Below are 21738 nucleotides of genomic sequence, written 5' to 3'. Positions count from 1 at the left end.
ACGGGATAAGTGGAGGTGTAATTTCATCCTCTTAGCTGAAACATTGAATGATACTATCACACTTTACTATGGATTTCCTGGAAACTACAGATTAAAACAATATTTCGACCGTTAACTCCGTCCTTTCCAGCTGAATTGTAGTTCTTTGTGACATTATATCAACAAAAACAAGAACTTCAAGAGAAGTGGTAGTTAGTAATTGCAGACAGTGAGATCATATGTCTGTCTGCATCTTCAGAAAAAATACTTGCAAGTGAAGATGAGTGACTCAGTGCTGGTCCGACAGACTGATTAACACTTCTATTTTTACTGCAGCGCTCATTTTTTATGTTTTCAACCTAGAAGTCAAACTTTTTCTCAAAGCTGACAAACAAGACCGCTGAGTATCTTGTACAGTGTGTGTGTATTTATGCATGCACGTATAGTTAAAGGCCTTCATAATCCTCAAGCGTTTAGAGCAGGCGCCCAAAATAGATCCGATCCCATTAGGATTATTAGCCAAAATTATCCAGGGTTAGTAAAGATGGAGGGTGCAGGGGATTAAAGACAGAGAAGGAGAGGCATGAAGATAACGTGCTGTGGGCAGGTGAGGAGGAATTTGGCAAATGCAGTGGATTTAAAGACTTATTATACTTTGTCCTTTTTATTTCTTTACTTTCCTTCAGTGTTCTTGTGTAAAAGGTTTTGAAAGTTAAAAAGTTAAAAGTCCACACCAACACATTTGCATAGTTTATGCCCAGCAGCTAGTTTGGCACATAAAAATCAATTTAGCACAGCTGCTTTGTTGTTGTTGTTGTGTTGTGTTGTTGTTAGCAATGCTGGCTCAGGCGTGTGTGAGCTGACCTATCAGAGGAGGAGAGGAGAGGCCTTAAAGAGACAGGAGCTAAAACAGACAGGACAGTATGATAGCAGTAAAGCATTTAAACCTATTCTAGTAGCAACCGTAAATAAAATTATGAACCTGAAAATAAGCATAATATGTCTACTTAAAGATTTGTATCTCTGCATTGATGTCTTTCACTGACAAATGCCTCCAGCCACAGTGCTGCTCTTGATTATATCCCTTGATAAGGTGTATGTGGGCATATACTGGGCCAGATGGTTAAAACAGTCATCTAAGTATTTGGGGAGACATTATATTCCTTTATTATGTAGTCAACAGTATGGCAATTACAGGAAATCAGGCTCATCAAGGCACCTCCACAAGCAAAAATCAGTAATCTAATTACTGGGCATGTAAAACTTTGAAGAGGTTATTGAAATTCTCTTCAGGCGTCATAACTGTGTCATCAAAACATCTTAAAGACAAGAAGACAAGCTGTTTGAAGTCGCTCAAGATGCCACGTGATCAGTGTTTCTCAGCAGTGGTGCCGGGTGCAGGCAGGCAGAGCTAAACTACTACTACGACTGAACCAGAGTAACTTGTAACCAGACTTCACGGACTGACCTTGTCCTGTCTAAATCACCTGCGTGGCTGTCTGCCCAGGCGCTCTGCTGCAGCTGCTCTGTAAGCAGAAACATTGGTCAGGCACACTGTGTGCCCTGTGCGTACCATGAGCTATCGTCACCAGTGTGCCTTTCAGCACACAGAGAGTGAAGAAGAGACGAGTGGCACGCTCAGAGAAAGTGCCTGAAAGCTAACAGTTATCTTAGATTAGGATGCTGCGCTGTATGTGAAGGTAAACAAAGGAAATGTGATGGGTTATTCTCCTCTTGCATCTTTCTCCATCTCCTCCGCTAAACCCCACCCCCTTCATCCTCTCCCTTCCACTGGCTCTGCTTCCTCCTCCCTCTCTCCTCTCCTGTCCAGTGGCGACTCAATGATGCAGTGATTCATAGCTGCAGTAGGCGCTGCCTGACGGTCATGTGACCAAAGCCTGCCTGACAACATGGGGAACAACACAGCGAGGCACATGCACATGCTCACACTCTCTCTCTCTTGCAAATGCACACACACACACACAGAGGCGGCAGAAGGGCGCATGCTCACATCCTCTCATCTTTCTCCCGATCTGACAGTAACAGCATCGCGCTGATGCACGGATTGGACGTCTACGCCCTTCGCAACGCATCCAGCATTTATGAATTTACTGACATCACCTGCCAAACGACCCTCTCAGCAGTATCTGCACAGTAAATGTTGGAGTCACAGTTGCATAGTGCAACACTCAGCCGTCATGCATTATTCATAATCTTTATATCCTCATAACCGACTTGAGAATCACCTGTAGTTCATCCTGCTGACTGTTGCAGTCTCTTGCACATTGAGTGTTTATTGTTGTAGCTCCCAGCAGTGTTTTTGCTGCTTGCTGCTTCCTGGTGCATACTAGGGCGGCAAAATGGTCAAGTGTTTGGGGAAACATATAAGATGTTTAACGTACAGCACTGTCCTGTTCGTGCACTTTCACAACATTTACAGTCATATTAACCAACTCTTCCCTGTTCGCTCTGGCAGCCTGACATACTTTCCACAATAGCACTGAAAACCAACTCTCCTCACTTCCTTGTTGTTTATTCTTTGTGCAGGTGGAGCTGGGCAGGAAGCAGGAAGTGGTGGTTTACGACCAGAGCTCCAAGGAGGCGGGGCATCTGTCCAAAGATGGCTTCGTGCACATTCTCATGGGAAAGTTGGAGGGCACCTTCCACAAAGTCTCTCTGCTCACCGGTACGTGATTGTGTGGAGTGAGAGTATTGTCTTTCATGTCCTTTCTTTCTCTCTTTATTTCCCTCTTTTTTATTTTTTTATATATTTTTATGTCTTTATCACCCTCCTTCTGTTGCACAGTGGACAGGTGTGATCCCCACCTGATTTGAGTTTAGCTGTCGTTCCACAGTTTGCTCAGCAGATGTCACTGACGAGCACGAGTGTTCATCTCCTCAGTGACGTTATTCCAGTTGTTCCTTATTTCTTAACTGGCGCTAAGACTTCCAGAGGTATGGGTGGAGATGGAGAAGCGAGAGGAGGAAGAATAAAAGGATGCTGCCTGGATACAAAGCCCCCTCTGATGACTCTTTGATGTTTAAGCTTCACCCGGAGTCGTTCTCTTCCCCCAAGCATCACCGAAATAAAGCTGAAGCTTAACTTCAATCCTGTGGCCTTATTTACCACAGTTATTATCCTGTCATAGTGTCCACTAAGCACACTAAGACTTATAATTGAGCCCCAGCAAGACTGTTAATAGCCTCATTGAGTTAATAACATCTCTATTGCGGCGGCTGCATTTTTTTTTTTTAAAGGGACGACATTAAGCGCTCCATCCACCAGCCGAAGCTTATGAACGCGTCCCAAATGTGTCAGCGCAGAAAGGGGGAGCGTAATCTGCCTCCGTCAGGATTGGAAACGAGACGGCAGAGACATGCTGTTCAGGGCAAAATCTGTGCTCTCCTCTCCGCATCCTCAAATTCTTCTCCTCCTCTCGGTTCTCTCTCTTCCCTCTCCGCTGGGAGATTAACACTTTTTCATGAGTCATTCATAGATGCCGAGGATTGCCTCAAAGCACCCGAGCCTCACAATTAGTCACAGTCACTGGGATGTACTGAGCACATGCTTAGGCAGGGTGCACCCGCATATACTGCACCCACGCACACACACACACACACACAGACACACACACACTCATGGCCATGTTCAATATCACACACACACACACACACACACACTCACAGTGATTGTCTCTGAAAGCCAGGATTTTCCTCCTCAGCTTTTTTGATCACCCTTCTTAATAAAAAGACCTCTCGTCAGCGATTCCCCTCCTCTTCGGCCTTCATCAGTCTCCTCAGTTTCACGTTTCTTCAGGAGAAAGAAAGAAAAAAAAAAAAATCACACTTCCATTTCTGTCCCCCGCTTTTCTGCTGTTTCCACGACAACAGTGGCAGAGAATATATTCCCCAGAAGGACTCAGCCAATGGCGTCGGCTGTTGTTTGGGTGGTTGTATTATTGGGGTCAGTGGAGCTAGCAGCCTGTGTCTGTGCATGCTAGATGGTTATATGCGTGTATGTGGGTGGGATGGGGAGGTGTTGCGTGTACACGTATGCATGCATGCATGCATTCGTGCAGGATTACATGTGTGTGTGTGTGAGAGAGCTGCAGGATCTGTTTGTGTGTCGCAGAGTTTTCATGAGAGAGATGGCGTGAGAGACGAAGAAGAGGAAAATGGTTGCCAGGGAATTTTCAAGGCTTTTTGAACAGAGCTTCTCAAATCATTTTAATTAACGAGCCATGATGCTAATTAGAAAATGTATAGGGAAGACTGGTTTAATCATGGGTATTAGTTCTTTGTGCAGTCTTTGTTTTACAATCAACAAAAGAAATGAGCCTGTGGTCCTAAACGGTGCATGTCTTCATATATATTTATATATATATATATATATATATTTATCTGCAACAGGGCCTGTGGTGGTGGTACAGAGCAGGCTAAGAGGTCAGGGGTCACGTTTTGCCATCTTGTGTCATCCTCACACAGCAGCCACTTCGAGCATACAGAGTTCACATTTTTAGCGTCTTACTCCTGAAATATTTGTTGCATTTTCAGGATTGTTTTGTTTTTCTTCCGTTTTCCATCATTGTGAAGTGAGAAGTGAATACTGTAGCCAGTTCCTTTTTATTACACAGGTGCAGTGTTGTATCAACGTCTTCTGTTACACATCAGGTTGTTAAATACAGAGGAGCTTGTTAGAAGTCAGATTAGGAAGATGTGGAAGTTATTTTTTTTTTATTACTGTTTTCATTGCTGGTGATGTGTTTTTGATTTCAGGATTGTGTTGTTTAGTTTTTTATGTTGAACGTCAGGTGATTCTTTGTCTTTTAACTGGGCGGTAGGTGAAGTAAGACCAGTCCTCGATTGGCTCTGAGAGACAAACCAGCTGCGATCTGATTGGACAAAACCCGCAACAAGCCTGTCCGAGCTGACGATGCTGTTTGCAGTAACAATTCTCTGCTCTCTTGCCGGGAGGCGGGAGTCTTTCCTTCCTCTAAATACCTGAAGATGTCACCATAGTTTTTTCTTCCTTCCCTTTTCTCCTTCTTTCCCCTCATTCCTGGCTTCACTTGGCTTTACTCCCCCTCACCTCATAAAGATTCAAGGTGCAGTAAAATTACAAACAGTAATCCTCCTCCCTCTCTTCCCTTCTTCCTTGATCCTCTTCTTCTTCGTCCTCCCTCTCTCCCCCCCTTCCTTCCTCTTTTCCACCCCCTCTCCCCCCCGGCTGCCCCTCCACTGAACCTCCTGATTTACGATGCTAATAATTCCTGCGATGACTTCATATCTGACTGACGACTTATTTTCAGCCTCACGTACGCAGACCACACACGCGCACGCTCAACACACACCGAAACATTGCTGCAAATCAAGTGAGGGGTAACGTGAGTAGAAGAGGGAAGGAGAGAGGTTCAGATACAGAGATGAGAAGAAAAGGATCCATAAATGGGATGGACAGGGCGAATAAAAGAATAATTACCGAGCTTGCTGTCGGAGGGGAAGAGGATTTTCTGCCTTAACTGTAACTTATGCAGAGGCTTGCCAAAGGAGAGATTATGGCACAGTCTTGCAGAGACACATTTATCTAAAGTAGGTTTATGTTTTTTTTACATATTTCAAATCAAATTTAATGACGTAAACTTTCCGTAAACTGTGAGAATTGATTGCAGGACAGGATTTGGCAGATGAGCTGCGTGAATGACATGTTACACAACCTGAGCACATGTAGAGGGAACATATTGATCTGAAAACAATCGCTGGCTCCTCTCAGGTTTCTGTCCATTCACCAAATAATCAATAACTCAGGCTCAAAAAAGCACGCTGCTTCCTACGTGTGGATGATGTCATGGAGCACGGCGTGTCCCAGCAGAGCCATTGTTTTTGTGAATGAGATAAATAATCTGTGTAGCAGATGAATCTCACACTGATTTCTGTTTGAAATATGTATTCACACGACATGCTGTGGGAGTAGGAAAATGTTTATGTGAGCTGCTGCATGTCAATGCATGTATTCCAGCGGGTTATTCACATGCTTGTGTGCACACGTATGTTATTACTTCACCGACTGTGTGAAAGTGTTTGTGAGAAACATGTCTCTCTGAGGACAAGCCGTATTTTTACCACAGAAATGATCTCACCCAGTTGGAGCTCGGGCTGATGTGTGTCTTGCCTTTTTCAGAGTTCTGTGTGTGTGTGTGTGTGAGAGAGAGAGAGAGAGAGAGAGATTGTGTGTGTGTGTGAGATTGTGTGTGTTTTTTTTGTCGAGGAAGGAGAAACATCTCTTGGTCGGAGCCAGCTGCCTCCCCAGTGGGTCTAAAGTTTGCGTGTTTCCCACCAATCTGCAGCACGCAGCCAAAAACCAAAGACAACACTGCCTGCTAGTGTGTAGCTAGGTGGTATGTTAGCCGATGCCAACTGCGTAGCTGTGTCATGCGTCACATCGGCTCTGATGTGGGCCCCGCCAGGATGAAATGTTTTGATGATGGCCTTCGAACCTCATGTTCTAGTTTTAGCAGAAGAAGCTGCAGAGACAGAGTAGAAAGAGAGTAATAATCAAAACAGGGAAAAGAGAGAGAGAGAGAGAACATGCACTCCTGTTCTGCAGATGAGTTGGATAAGAGTTTCAAGAGGATGGGAGGTGGTGATAAATATGACAATGCATTTTATTCATAGTACACGCTGTTTGTTGAAGCACTCTGAAAAACTGATCGCTGGAAATTCGGGTCATGACAGAGGAAATGAAGGTGTGGGGAGAGGGATGCTGGCAGGTGTGTCATCCATGTAATATGTGTGTGTGTGTGTGGAGTTTGCAGATGTGCAAAGACTGCTCCTAATCTTCCCCTAGCGCCATCTGCCAGTGTTTTTTCCGCTGGATTACTAAAGCGTCACACGACCGGGTCAAAGAGACAGAGCCAAAGGAGAGAAAAGGGCCGCACAAGGAAATGAGATGGAGACGAGGGATGGCGGCACGTGCCAGACGGGTTTTATATTCTCCGCACTGTGGAGACTTGGAGAGCAGCGTGTGCATGGTATCTGAGGGCAGCCTTAACCTCTATCATTCATTATTCTGCTGACTGATTAATCGAGTCAGAGCCCAAAGTGACGTCTTCAAATTGCTTTTATTGTCGACAACCCAAAAGACTCTTTACTTACTTTCATTAATGACAAAGAGAAGCAGCAAATGCTCACATTTAACAAGCTGGAACCAGCAAATGTTGCTTGAAAACTGATTAAAATGATTAATTGATCATTGTTGGCGATTAATTTGTCTTTTTGAGCAGCTCTCAGTAGCAAAACAATGATGCATGATACACTGTACACTTAAGTGACAAATGTAAAAAGTATTTTTTGTGTGTGGCGTAGCTGCATGAGTCAAGGTGACATGTCCACAAGGTGTAATCCTGACAGGTAGGTCTGCAGATCTGACTTCCTTCCACCTGTCGTGTGTCGGCTAAACAGGCTCGGTGAGACTCGAGCTGTGTCACATTCCTCACGACATAATGAGTCCAAGCAGGTTTTGAGTGTGCAGTGCTGTCACACTGAAACATTAAATATATTTAGTTGAAGTCCACTTCGAAGTGCTCTCAGGAAATAAAGTCTTTAATCTTTTGCTTTTCCTTTCTCAAGTCTGACTGAAGTCTCCAAAGTCCGATTGACGTATAACTTGTTGTATAACTGAGAAACAGCACACGGTGATTAATATACGATGCATTACGTCGTATATAACTGGGACACAGTTCTGGTTTTTACAGGTTAGCACGCCGACTCCCACGCTGTCAGTCTGCCAGCTCAACGCAAAAGCACACAGGACGAGACATGGCGATGACATACTGATGAGAGGTATTAGCAGATGAAAGGTGCCTCTCTCTCTCTCATTTTCTTTCTCTCGCTCACACACACACTAAAAACACACACACTAAAAACACACACAGGAGCTCCTGTGGAGCCCGGGGCTTTGATGAGATCAGGTTAGGGTGTGACTGCACAGACAGAGGTACAAAGGTCAACTCAGTTATGTGTCATTCTCCTCTACTGTTATACAAATGGGCGGTGGCCCCTGTGTGTGTGTGTGTGTGTGTGTGTGTGTGTGTGTGTGTGTGTGTGTGTGTGTGTGTGTGTGTGTGTGTGTGTGTGCGTGTGCGTGTGCATCTGTGTGTGCGTGTGCGTGTGCATCAGAGAAAAGCAGAAGAAGTGAGGTAATCGTGGGAGGCCGAATCTCACAATGCAGCCGTTCACAGAGAAATTCCAATGAGCTACATAAGGAGGTCTGTTTGTGTCCATGTGCATGTGTGCGTTTTTGTGTGTCTGCGCGCATGTCAGCATGAATATGTGCATATGAAGTAGTGCGTGCACACGCATGAGGCAATGCTTGAGAGTGCGTGTGTGTGTGTGAGAAAAAGAGAAAGACAAAACAGAAGGAGGAGGAGAGTCGTTGAGGAGATGAGGTAATACTCCTCATTTCATCCTGAATGTGTGTGTGTGTTTGTGTGTGTGTGTGTGTGTGTGTGCAAAGGGTTGAGTGGGCTGCATTTATGTGCATTCATGTGTGTGTGTCAGTCAGAGTGTGTGTGGTCGGAGAGCTCATTCAGCGAGACAGGCCGTCATGCTGACCTGTGTCGCGTTCAGAGCTGAAAGTCTCGCTTTATGGTTTCTTCTCCTCCTTATGGAGCCCAGCAGGAAGTCCACATCCTCAGAACCAGCCTGAGGAGAGAGAGCCAGAACAAACACACACACACACACACACACACACACACACACACACACACACACACACACACGTGCATGCACACCTGCAGAGTGATGAAGTGCAAGTGTGTGTGTGTGCGGGATGAAGAAAGCATCATTTTGTTGCTGCATTCCCTCGGGGGCCCAGAGGTGCTGCGAACAGCGCCACCTGAAGTCCTTTTTGGGGGTAGACAGGAGCAGGAAGTGCTACCTGTGCGATGGAGATCAGGTCGACATGATCAATCGACATTTACGTAGCACTCTGTGCCTCCAGGTGTGTTGTGATTGGCTGCAGCGCAGGTCAGAGAGGTTGCACGTTAATTACGCTTGCGAGCCTCCTTTCCGTCATCCCCCCTTCTCTTAACCTCCTAACCTGCCCTCTCTGCACCTCCGTGCCCCTCGTCTGCCTCCCCCCTGCATCTGACCCCTCTCCATTACGCCGTTGGGAGCTCCAGCAGATCAATGATTTCATTGAGAAGGAGCCAGTGGTGCCATTAGGAGGTGAGCTCACCTTCCCCGGGGAGATCTGACACATTATTCTCAATGACCTCGCCTTCCTCTCCATCCGTCCTTCCATCACTCCTTCAGCCCCTTTACCTTCCAACCCCCTACTTCTTCCCCTCCTCCTCCTCCTCTTCCTCCTCTCCGCTCCCTCCTCTCTTCTGTTTCACGGTGCTGAGAACAGAGCGCTATTTTTAGGCCCAGACTCCTGCGGTCGTCACATCTGGCGCCAGTGGCCTCGGTGCTCTCACCCTGGCCTGTAGATACACAAACACACTCACAAGGACACACACACACACACACACACACACACACACTGGCCCCACCCCAGCCAGCACCACGGGAGCACAAAGGTCAAAGAAAATGGCCTACAAAAATATCTATGACATCACCTCCTCGCTGTGAGAAGTGTTACAGACTTTGAGAAGCCCACGGAGCTGCGCCGGTGACATAATGCTGTTTTTCTGCAAACAGTCACTCTGCAGGTACGTAACGAGCTCCGTTTTTAGGTCTCACACCTTTGATGAAGCATTGTGCAAACTCGCACAAACTCCTGCATATGAGCGAACGCACACACACATCATGTAGTAACAGGGCCCAGAGGAGGCCTGTAGCGAGTTTTATGTAACAATGTTCTGTTTCTGCCAGTGTTCTCACCCCCTCCCTCGTCCGTCTCATTGGCCTCACATGATGAGCTTGATGTCATTTTCCCCTTCTTTCCCTCAAAACCAGGAGAACAAAAACAGGCCAGCGCGTGTGTGTCTGCGTGCACGGTGCAATGCGTGCGTGTTTATGTGTGCGCTTCTGTGTGTGTGTGTGTGTGTTTATGTGAGCCGTTGCCAAATGTTTCCACCATGACGTGATCTCGCTGCTCTGCTTGCCTCCTGCTCCTCTTCCCCTTTTCCTCCATCACTCTGAGTCCTTTTTTTTTGCTGGCTCGGAGGGGGCCACACACACACAAACACACACACACACACACACAAGTGAAACACAGTCATATGTATATACTCTTGCGTGCAAAGAAAGACAGACATTTTTTCCCAGATGCAGAAGAGATGTGCATGAATTCTTTGTGGATTAGAGCTTCAGACACACGAGCGCAACAGATAAACTGAGATGTTGTGATGAGCAAAGTCTCTCACTGTATTGTATGCAGACAGAAAAATAATATTATGTCCTTAAACTCAACAGGTCAGTGTACAATGATCTAAATTCATCATTCACTGGCACAGAACAGTACGTCCTGGTTACGTCGCAGTTCCCTTTTCTGTAGAATTTCACAATAAAGTTTATAAAATAGCTCAATTACTATGACTGAAGATGTGATCGAGAAGACGTGACGCTGATACTTAAGATGCTTGAGTTTCTTTTAGGATACAATCAAAACTGGAAAGTGCAGATCGCCTGACGGTTATATAAGAAAGTTTTCACCCAAAAAAATGACAGATTCGGTCATTATCTCCTCACCTCCACGCTGATGGAACGTCAGGTGAAGTTTCGTAGTTTCCACAAAACATTTCTGGAGCTTCGCAGGAAAACAGTGTTGCAGCGTTCTGCTAAAAAACCTGAAGCAGATTAAAAACAACCTAAAGAAAACATAACATGGCTGCATACATCTTATCTGGAATAATCCCGCAGAAGCCCCAAGATCCCAAACTGATTTGAAAAGATGTTATTCTCTTCTGGAGACTTGGACAAGCTGGACAAGCTGTATGGAGACATTTAATGTTTTCTTTCCGTCCCCATCTTCACAGCTGCAACGCTGTTTTGCTGTTAAGCTCCAGAAATGTTTTGTGGACTCTGAAACTTCCCTCAACTTTCCATCATACATTCATTTTTGGGTGATCCTTTGGTTTCTTTTTTACAAGATGCACTTTGCTTGTTTTATAGCAAATGAAGCTTGTGGAGAACTCCTGTGTGACAGTGTTTGTACCACAGTGCCCTAAATACGTCTCCCATAGTTGTTTAAGCTGCTTTGTGTATACAGTACATTCACAGTGCATACCTTGTGGCTCCTGCTGCATTTGAAATCTCTCTAGAGGACTTTTGAAACATCCCCACTCGCCCCTGCTGTCATGCATTCATCCGGCATGGAATAAAAATAGTTTGTTTAAACGGTTACCTAGGCAGTGTCAACACATCGGGTCAACAGGAGCTGAAGTTGAGCAGCGTGCTAACCCAGACCCGTTTCTCGGCGCTACGCCCCCGTCAGCACCTCATAACTCCAACCCTCGCCGTGAATTTAGGCCAAGTGCTCCGTAGTTTTTGGTTGCTGCGCCATCAGTTTACCACTGCAGCAGCATTTCTCCTGATGACTCTGACACACATGTGGAGTGGAAATTTCCAAAGGCAGAAGAAAGAGGGAAAAGGAGTAGCTCAAAATTATGCTAGTTTACCCGACCCGGAGCTGGCCCGCGTCCACCGGATTCCATTCATGCTCGGACTGCCCACCGGCGCTCCTGTCGTAGCGTCATTCCCTGGAAACAATGGTGGATTCCTGTTTATCACCGTGCCGTCTTTGATGCTCTTTATCTCTGGCATTCCACAGCGCTCCTTCCTTATTTACCTAAATTGGTTGCCATGTTTTTTTCTTAATCAGATTTAGACTGCACCTCCTCCGTGCGGATGAGGTTCTGTTTCTTGGCAGCCTTCAGAATTGTGTTACAGTATGAGAAAATCTATTTTAAATGCGCAGTTTGTTAATAATTTTTTCCAAAGACAGAAGGGGGATTTTCTTTTTCCAGGCTCATTGGCACTAGCAGAGCAGAGAGCTTAAATCCTCGGTGGTTTTAACACTTTGCCTGGTATGCACACTGGCTTGTAACTAGAGGTCTTATTACCGTAAATACATGCTGACCACACACAAACTTTCGGGAGGCTGAACCTTCGGGGGCTGCCGCTGCTTCCTGATAAAGACGGCTAGATTTTCCATCGCAACAGGCTAATTTTGGAGTTCCAGATTGAGGAATGCAGCAGTTTGAGATCATTCCCTGTCCTCCTGATACCTCCTCCCACCCCCCCCCCCCCCCCTCCGCTCTGCGCACACACAAACACAAACACACACACACACACATGCATAGATGAAGGCAGCCTACAGAGAGGCCACTTCCCTCTCTGTTGTGTAACTATTTCCTGTTTCTGATAAAGTGACATCAGGGCTCCCCGGGGTGAAAGAGGGACACGCCTAGAGAGCTCAGCATGTATGTATACAAATATGTGTCGTGAGTTTTTTTCTGTACTTTAAACAGCGTCTTTTGCTTTAAGTAAAAAAAAAACATTAGAGGCTCCACCATCAGCTCTTTCTGATGCAGGCGTTGGCTGGGTGCACTCAGAAACAGCTTGCCCAGTTCCTCTCACGGCATCACGTCATTGCTTCTCTATTGTTTCTCTGGAGCTGCTGGAGTGATGTCACTGCGGCGTTGTGGATGTGACACATTCACGCGCGCACACACACACACACAGCGTCTCCGGGGGTTTGGAGTGGCAGGAAAGCCAACCCTGACCGCGGGTGTTGTTTTGCGATAGCCGCTGTCATTGTGTCCTGTACGCCCAAATACAGTCTCCAGGGTGTAACGCCTCACTTCTGCTTCATGTCTGTGTCTGTGTCACATTATTGTAAATGTGGTATCACTATCCGAGTATTTAAAGACGAGTTCAGGAACATGTCATGTCATAACATAAGTATTTATTTTCCATTTCTGTTTGGAAAAGACTGATTACAAAATATTTCTTTCCTCAGGGCGCCGATATTCATTCGAGGTCAGCAGGAAAAACTGGGCCTCGCGGTTTTAACACATTTCTCGCCTGTCACTGTGCCATGAGTCACGCTGCGTGTGCCGATGAGATAATAGGAGTTGTTGTGTAAAAGGAATATTGGGGGGAGACTCATCACACCACTCAGCGACAGGCACAGACAGACACCGCAGAGACCACGGAGAAACACCACGGTACTGTCTGAGACAGTCTGAGCTAATTGTGAGACAGGTAGAGGAGACGCTGGTAGACACTGAGCAGTGTGTGTGTGTGTGTGTGTGTGTGTAATCGACAGAGGACCAGATGGCGTGGCTTCCAGCATCGGTGTCAGGACAGTGTCTGTCAGCCTGCCTGCTGCGCCGATAGGAGCTAATTAACACTGAGCTGATCTGAGACCTGCCCGTCAGTCTGAGCGTAGCGGCAGTACAAGCTCATTAAAACCAAACTGATCCGCTGTCAGCTCCCCCTCAGTGGGAGCAGCGCTGTTATTGCACGTGTGCGTGTCAGACTGCCCGACGTGCGAGACACACAACGAAGGAAGACGAGCAGAGAAGTTTACAGCCTTCAAGTGCTGCGAGGAAACCCCGTGCATCCCCGGCCCGGGCCATTAGCATTTAGAATGAAATAACAATCCGTTATGCTCAAGTGAAGCTGTGTAGACAAACTCACCTCTGGGGAAATCAGACGAGAGCACACACACACACACACGCATGCATGCTTCATCTTTTCATTCCTGGAGACTGATGTGCACAGCTCCTGTACATATTTAGCCTTTATCCTCACCCTCTCACACACACACACACACACATGCATTACTCATCTATGCACCGCCTCAGAAAACAGCTGTGAGTCGTCTCACTCGCGGCTAAAATTAACATTCACTTTACACACTCACACTTTTACACAAAGTGAATGCGCAGGCTCTTTTATGCATGCACACATACTGTAAGATCACGCCTGCGGTAACATTTCATGTTGAGGCTTCGCAGTCTCCTCCTTTTTGTCCACACACACACGACTGAACATCTCCAACTGGGATTTTTAAGTCGTTCATCTGGTTTATGAGGGCCCGTCTGGTCCTGAAAGCCCCCCTCGGTGCGTTTGATAGCTCCTCTCTCCTCTTATGTGTGTGTGTGTCGTATATGTGCATGCTTACGTGTGTGTGTAAACTAATATCTTTGCAAGTGCGATAGATTTACTGGTGCAGTAGCCTCCGGTGCTGAGCTCCTCCAGGGGGTTAAGTTGTTTGGAGGGCAGGGGGTCTGCTGCATGACTGATGCGAGCAGGCCTCCCCTCCAGGCTGCACAGACAGAGATGAAACTACCTCATGCGTGAGCACACACACACACGACCGAGCGAGTGCCCCAGTGAGTGCTCTCTTAATCTCACGCACCCTCCTCCCGTCTGCTCTTTACATCTGAGAAGCAGCTCCTTCCATCCTCCTCTGGTTTCTTCCTCGATTTCACCTCCTCAGATTTTCTTGTTTGACGTTAATAGCTTCCGTTATCAGTCTCAGAACAAATTATGATGAGTCGATTCTTCTGATTTGTGGACCATAAATGTTTTTAACCTTTTTTTTTGTTTATTTATCAAAATATATGCCAAAATGATGTTGTGTTTGATTAAAATAATATAGTTTTAAGTTATAAAAGTTTTCCGATTTAGATCAACAAATGTCTAAATAAAGAATAAATACATTTTCCAGATACATTTTTTGATTCTTGGTGCTACAAACACATTTCCTTGAGGTTTGCTACAGAGCCTCACACACACACACACACACACACACACACACATTATGTCCCTCTGCGATATGACCACATCTTTTCAGCTTCCGTCTCCCTATGGATTCAACCCCCACCCCCTCCAATACCCCCAGCACCCCCAGCTACCTCATCGCCCCCTCCTCCTCTCCTCTCCTCTCCTCCAGCACCTCCTCCACCCCCCGATTGCTCCATCTCCTCCATCCATCCTCCCCTCTCCCTCCCCTGGTGACTACTTCACCCCCCAGGCATGGCAGCTGTGTTCTCCTGTAGGCATTACATCACTGCAAGAGCAGCCTTGTTACTGATCCCCTGACAACCAGCGCTATCAACACACACACACACACACAGAGACACACACCAATATACATGCACTGTCAGATACACACACACACACACAGACACACACCAATATACGTGCACTGTCAGATACACACACACATACACATACACACTTGTGCACGGGCACATATGCTTGTGTTTACGCATATTGAAGCAAATAACTGTCCACCCCGTCCCTCACTCCTGCAGCCTCTCACCTTGCTCCTCTTCACGCACGACTGCAACACACACTCGCTCACACAAACACACACGAGTGCACGCACACAGACACACAAAGATGAACTCACACACACATTAACTCAAAGTCTTCCTCAGCCTAACCTGCCCGATCCGGAGAATGACGTCTCTCTTTCCCGTGATATCCTGACAGATGATCCGCGGTGTACGATGACGCTCCTGTCGCTGCCTGTCTCACTGAAGAGGGACGGGGGTACGGGCGCTGACAAGATACTGTATATCAAATGAAAACTATTTTATTTATATTATTATTATTATTATGTTAGTACAAACTAAGGCTGCACAATTCAATAAAATATTATTAAAATCGAAATATAATATCCAGAAGCTGTCCTGGACTTCAAATCTTGTTCTCCAGATTTCAGATAACATGTTTGTTTGGTACAGATTCCATCAAATGTCACATCATTGTAGTTTTAATAGTTTTGTCAGTGAAAATGAAATAATTGTGATGCAAAAATGATCGTTCCCACTAATCCTGAATCATATCAGAATCGTGATATCTGTCAAAATAACCACAATATGATATTTTTGTCCATGTCTGGAAGCCCTAGCACGAAGTTAGATGTTAGATTTTTGCATGAATCTAGATTTTAGTTTCCACAACTAAAGAATAAGTCAAAATAAGAATAAAAAATATGTATTTAACAGGAAATAAAGACAGTGAACCCTCAAAGAGAGCAACTTCAATGCCTCCAATATTAAGGTCATAATGTACAAAATATATAATGTCAAGTAAATAAAGACTTGCAGTCCAAGTGTAAATGTGTTTGGAGCGAAGCAGAAGATGCATCAGAGAGAAAGATGGCATCGACTTCTAGGTCACACCTGTCAGTTTGAAGAGCCAATACTTCAGTGTAGGGTGTCAGTGGTGTACAGGTTTCACAGCATACCACGGTATAAAAACTGACTGCTGTCACACTGTGTAAATCTGCTTATCTGACGTATTTCATTCTGCCATATCGGCCAAACAGTGTAGGACATAATATTTTGTGCAACAAACCAAAAAAATCATTCTTGTAACGATAATGAAAGCATGATATTTTCTTATCCTACAGTGAAAATCTCACACAGTTGCAACCCTACTTCAGTACGTAACATATTTGCATTGGCAGTTTCATATGTTTACTGTCTTAATTGCTCGTACATGAGCGACGTTCGTTCTTCATCGCAGTTTGCAGCATTCAAAACAACTTGTGCCGTGTCGCTCTGGTGTCTGAGGCCCCTTTGGCCTTTACGCGCCTTCTCTCTTTCAGTCTTACACCGCTATCTCATACTCATCTCCGCTCATCACCCCGTCTTGTTTTGGCTGTCACCATGTGTGTGTATGTGTGCGTAAACTGTGCGTTGTCCCGGTAACAAGCCCTCTACCATAAAAGCACGCTCTAAATCTAAGAGTTGTCAAGAGGAGGTGGGGGCTACCCGGAGTGACCGACCTACCTATTTCTGTCGCAGCAGGGAGGGTAGCACATGTGCAGTCAATAAAAAAGGCCTGGCTGTCATTTTTAGCGTCTTGGCTGTTATCCTCTAATTAACACACCTACTATTCTGAGCCTTGTTACCCTGCTGAGGACTCGAGGAGGAGGAGAGGGGAGATAAAGGCAGCGAGGGCACGCTGTTTGCTTTGAGTTTGAGCATTTAAAACGTCAGCGGTGGCTTTTGTTTTGTCGCTTCCACTCGCTGTGGGTGTGCAGGTGTCAGAGGAAGTGTGTGTGTGTGGTTGGTTTTATGTGTTCGAGCCACACGCAGAACAACTAAACTGAGGTGTGGATCCGAACCGGGGTGATGATCGGTGTGTTTGAAGTGCAGTGACCCCAGTTGACCACTATGGAGTGCCACACCTGCCTCCAACCAGCTGCAGATGAGGAACAAAATGTGTGTGACGAGAGTGATTTGGTGTGTGTGTGTGTGTGTGTGTGTGTTCTGAAAGTGTGTTTGTTCTCTGTCCCTCCCCAAAACCAGTGTCTGCATTTTTCACAAAGCTCATCATCATCGCCAAGTGACCTATTTCCTCTCCCACTCCCGCTCTCAGTGACCCGCAGTTGAGCAGGAGGGTGACGTAAGGCTGTTCTCAACCGCGTGTGATCATTCAGAGGTCTGTAGTGATGAGATGAGGTCAGTCATCAGCATGCAGCTGGCCCCCTAACTAGACAGCTTGTATAAGCTTATTTGCCCCCTTTTTTGGAGCTGGGCTCACTGTGGCGATGACTTAATGTACTTGAAGCCCATCTGACCTGGTTTTGAATGTAATCAGTGTACCGTGATGTCCCAACCTGAGACTGAACAGACAGGACGTTTGACTGGACGGACTCATGAGAGCTTCTGCTGTACAGAATCTGTTCAACTTCCTAGCAGCGAGAAGTTGACACAAAATGGAAGCCGCCGTGTTAAATTGATAAATCGTTTTTGGGACTTTAACATGTAGTTTAAAAAGCTGTAGCTGCATGAGTTTTAGTGAGCCTTCAGTTAACTTTGAGTCTCCTCCAGCGGTTCTGTTGAGTCCTGTGCTGCTGTGTTTCCATAGCTGGACTTGTGGCCTACATGTTTGTCATTCCATAGTAAAGTACCGAGAGTCTGTGGCCTGTCAAACGGGTGATGTCTGCCGACCACAAGCTAGTTTGGTCTTCTCATCACCTCCAGTCGTCCCTTCCTCTTTTGTCTGCTTTCGTTTCTTTTTTTTTTTCCTTCCTCCTCCTCCTCCTCCTCCCTCCTCTACAGCCTCGCTCTCCTTCTCCTTCTCCTTCTCCTGTCTACCTTTTCATCCTCTATACAAGAACACAGTGTCCTAACAGAGGCGCGTTAGACATGAACCAGCGCAGGAAACATGGTGAAGTCACACACATTCCCGCACCTTCAGAGACAAATCAGCTTTCAACACACTGACACAGTCTTAATCCCCCCCCCCTGCACTGTGCAGACATTTAAGGCAGTCGGCCCTAATGTAGGTATTCAGCGTCTGCTCACTGATGCACAGATCTGTTAAAGGTGCAGAAAATCATCCTCTGTATCAAAGCTGCAATTAGTTGATAGTAGGAAAATAAATCACCAACAATTTTGGTTGTAGATTAATCGTTTCAGTCGTTTCTCAAGCAAAAATGTCAAACATTTGTTGGTTTCAGCTTCTTAAATGAAAGGATTTGCTGCTTTTCTTTGTCCTTGACGACAGTAAATGAAGAGTCTTTAGGTTTTGGACTGATTGTTGGACAAAAGAAGCTATGTGAAGACGTCCCCTTTCGGCTCTGGAAAATTTTGCAGAGCCTTTTTTAGACTAATCAATTAATCGTGAAAATAATTGTCAGTTGTAGCCTCATTTCAATTTCACAAACCCTCAGCGAGCATGCAAACGTCATCCTTCATATCAAGGAGCCACAATGTCACACACATCAACACAAGCGTCTTTTTTAATAAGCCAAACATTTTCCTTCTCCTCCCTGTAATCACCAACACAGACTCTCCAGTGTTTTTAGCCGCGTGTATACATATAAAGCTGTGTCTTTCGACTCCATCCTCCCCTGATCCGCTCCGCAGCTAGGCCCCTGAGGTGGCCGCATATTTGTTGGGTGAGTAAGGAATGTGGTTACATGCCTTAGACATTAGCTATGACGGAGCGCTGGCTCCACAAGAGAGGGAGGGTGCAAGGGAGGTAGCAGAGGAGGGAGGGAGGGAGGGAGGGAAGGAGGGAGGGAGGGTAGAGTCTGAGCTCACGGCAAGTGAGCTCATTCACCCCCAGAGCTCGAGGAGAGAGTGCAGCTCCGTCATCCTCTTTGCAGAGAGAGAGAGAGAGAGCAAGCAGGAGGAGGGAGGGAGAGGGAGGAGTGTAATCCAGCGACTGAGCGAATGAGAGACGGGGAGAGCGAAGCAGCACAACAATAGTGGGCTGCTCTTCTGGCTGTGGACTCACAGAGACAGAGCGAGCGCTCAGAGAGACACACAGACGCTCTGTGAAGCAGCTGCAGGAACATTACAGCTGGCTTATTATACGTTCAGTGTTTTTTTTACAGACACTTTTGTTTTTCACTCTCGCTGTCTGTGTGTGGGCGACCGGTCTTCACAAAAACCACAGAATTTTACTGAAATACTGACGCCGGAGCATTTTAGGAATTTTTGTGGTCATTGCATGGAATTTTTTGGCTATAGGTGGACTTGAGGAGTGTGTCAGCAGACATTTTGGACTAGTTTTTTGTTGTACTGTTCTCTGAGGGTCACCGCCTGGACACTGGAGCAGCTGTCTTGGCCAGAGTGGACTTGAACTCCAGTAGGAGTTTTTTTTTTGTACTTGGGATTTTCACACTCACCTTAATCAAGAGGAGAACAGAACTTCTGTTTGTTTTGTTTGGACTTTTTTTTATTGTGTGGCGAAGGGCTCGCTCCATCCCTAAAGGAAGGAGCACCAGAACATTTGTGTGAGTGTGTGTGTGAGGCAGAGTGTGTTCTGGGGGATGCCTCTGGATGTGGTGATTGCCCCAGCGGAGGACTGTTTTTGGCCGGACCTGCAGGACACAGACATGAGGCTGAAGATCAGGGTCCGCCGGATGAAGGAGGGGAGAGAGCTACGAGGTGTGTATTCACCTGGATTCAGAGCAGGAGAAGTGATGTGTGTCTGTGTGTGTGTTTCTGTGAGTGTCTGTGTACAAGTTATAAGAGTATGAGAACATCCCTTTCGATGCAAAGAATGTGGAGTGTGATTTAACATGATATAAATACAGAAGTTGCTCTGGATTTGACTGTTGCTGGATGATGTATGTGAAGGTAAAGCGTATGATAATGGTTTGTGCACTGCAGATGAGTACAAAGGCACAGCGGGCTCTCAGGTATTGAGGTATTCCAGTCCAGACGCGCTTGCAAATGAAAGATAGATGTGAATCGAATCTTAAGGACGTGCAGCGAATCAATAGTGAGATTTACTGCTGAAAGAATACATCGCCGAACGCGCTTTATTGTTTTCCCACCTTTTTGCTTGTGCAGTTAATGTGTTTAGAGAGACAGAATGGAGGAAAAGGGAGGATTAAGAGGATGACATTATGAAGACGAGAAGCACTGAAGAGGAAGGAGAGGAAAGAAGAAGGGCTCGTGGGGAGAGAATGAGAGCCGTGACCCGCGTTATGACATAGTGCTCATGCTCCCTCAGCCTGTGGTCATTGAGATGTAAAACTATCACAAAGCCTCTTTCTCTTTCTCCTTCTTCTCCTCTGCTCTTGGCTTTTTTTTCTCACTCCTGCTCACTCTCTCTCTCTTTCTCCCTGCAGAATGGTGTCTTGTGGAGATTATGTTATCAATATGTGTGCAGTGTGCACTGCAGGTGTCTAACATAACACCTTTCACACAGAGCGATGAGGCAATGCAGAGCTGTGCTGCTGTGGAATAATCCTTTTTCATATACCAACACACTTATACATGAATATCACACAGCATATACATTAAAGGGAATGTGTGAGTCGGATCCTCTGGGTCATAAATGTACGAGAATATTAGTGTGAAAGTTTGTATGCAAATGTAGAAGCTGTATGCAGATCGGTGCATATCAGAAAAGCCGGTTCAAAGCAGTTTGCACAGCAGCCCTGCACACCTGCCACACTTCACGCTGTTACTGCAGGTGTGTGTGTCTTTGTGTGCATGCACGCGTGCACACACAGTTCATGTAAGCCAGGTTTTTATGCTTGAAGTATCAAACTCATTAGCTCAGACAAAGCTAGCAACAACAAAAAAACAATCCCATGTTTGCCGTCAGCAGGTGAAAATAGACTTTGCGTCTGTCACAGGTTATTTTGAGGCGCTTCCACCCACCTCTGTGTTAATAGACTTGTGAATTCAGGCAAAAATTACCAGGAAGGTTTATAGTCCTGTATTGCATTAACACGGTGCTGCTGAAACAGCACTTGATCAAAGTGACACACTCCCGCTATCTGCCCGCTAAGATAGAAGAACAATAAACAGTTTAACCAACAGGCAGGATGACGTGATAGTCATACAGTCATTCCGGGTCGTCATCAACCTGACGCCCCTCGTGAAAAAGCGATGACCTCATCCGTGTAGCTCATCTATCCTCTGTCAATCTACACATTTCTGACAGACGTGGCCCACTCTTAAAAAACTCACACACTCCCATGGCTTCACCAGGCTGCAGCGCTCCCCTTTGTGGAGCTGAGTGGGACATGTGTGCAATGATGTCATGTTGGGAGGGTGAGGGATGGTGGAGGTGGGGGGGGGCGTTACATTGAGATGCTAATGTCCCCCTCATAGTGGAGGGGACAGCTGGAGGGGCACAGAGGATGGCGTCATGTCTCCCCCGATATGAACCACAGAAGAGAGCGATGGAGGGAGGGATGGAGGGTGTGCGGGGGGACTCATTCAGGCAGATCAATGCCCCCAGGCCCTGGAGTGTTGTGTTGTGTTGTGTGTATGTGTGTGTATGTACACGCCTGCCTTGTGTGTGTGCGTC

General features: G+C 46.2%; 1 protein-coding gene across 2 annotated transcripts in view; it reads left to right on the top strand.

Moving 5' to 3' along the window:
• dusp8a (dual specificity phosphatase 8a) overlaps positions 1–21738 on the top strand; it is a 47304-nt gene that overhangs the window by 16484 nt on the left and 9082 nt on the right. The window contains exon 3 of one of the 2 annotated variants that reach the window (XM_073472589.1): positions 2527–2665. In XM_073472589.1, coding sequence (XP_073328690.1) covers positions 2527–2665 — 139 coding nt within the window. Of the gene's footprint in view, positions 1–2526; positions 2666–19102; positions 19857–21738 lie in introns of those variants that run through there. The other variant, XM_073472590.1, reaches the window with a different exon arrangement.

Source organism: Pagrus major, chromosome 8, assembly GCF_040436345.1.
Source record: "Pagrus major chromosome 8, Pma_NU_1.0".
Taxonomy (NCBI): domain Eukaryota; kingdom Metazoa; phylum Chordata; class Actinopteri; order Spariformes; family Sparidae; genus Pagrus; species Pagrus major.
The sequence above is the reverse complement of the archived record's forward strand: the minus strand, read 5'-3'. Positions and strand labels throughout refer to the sequence as shown.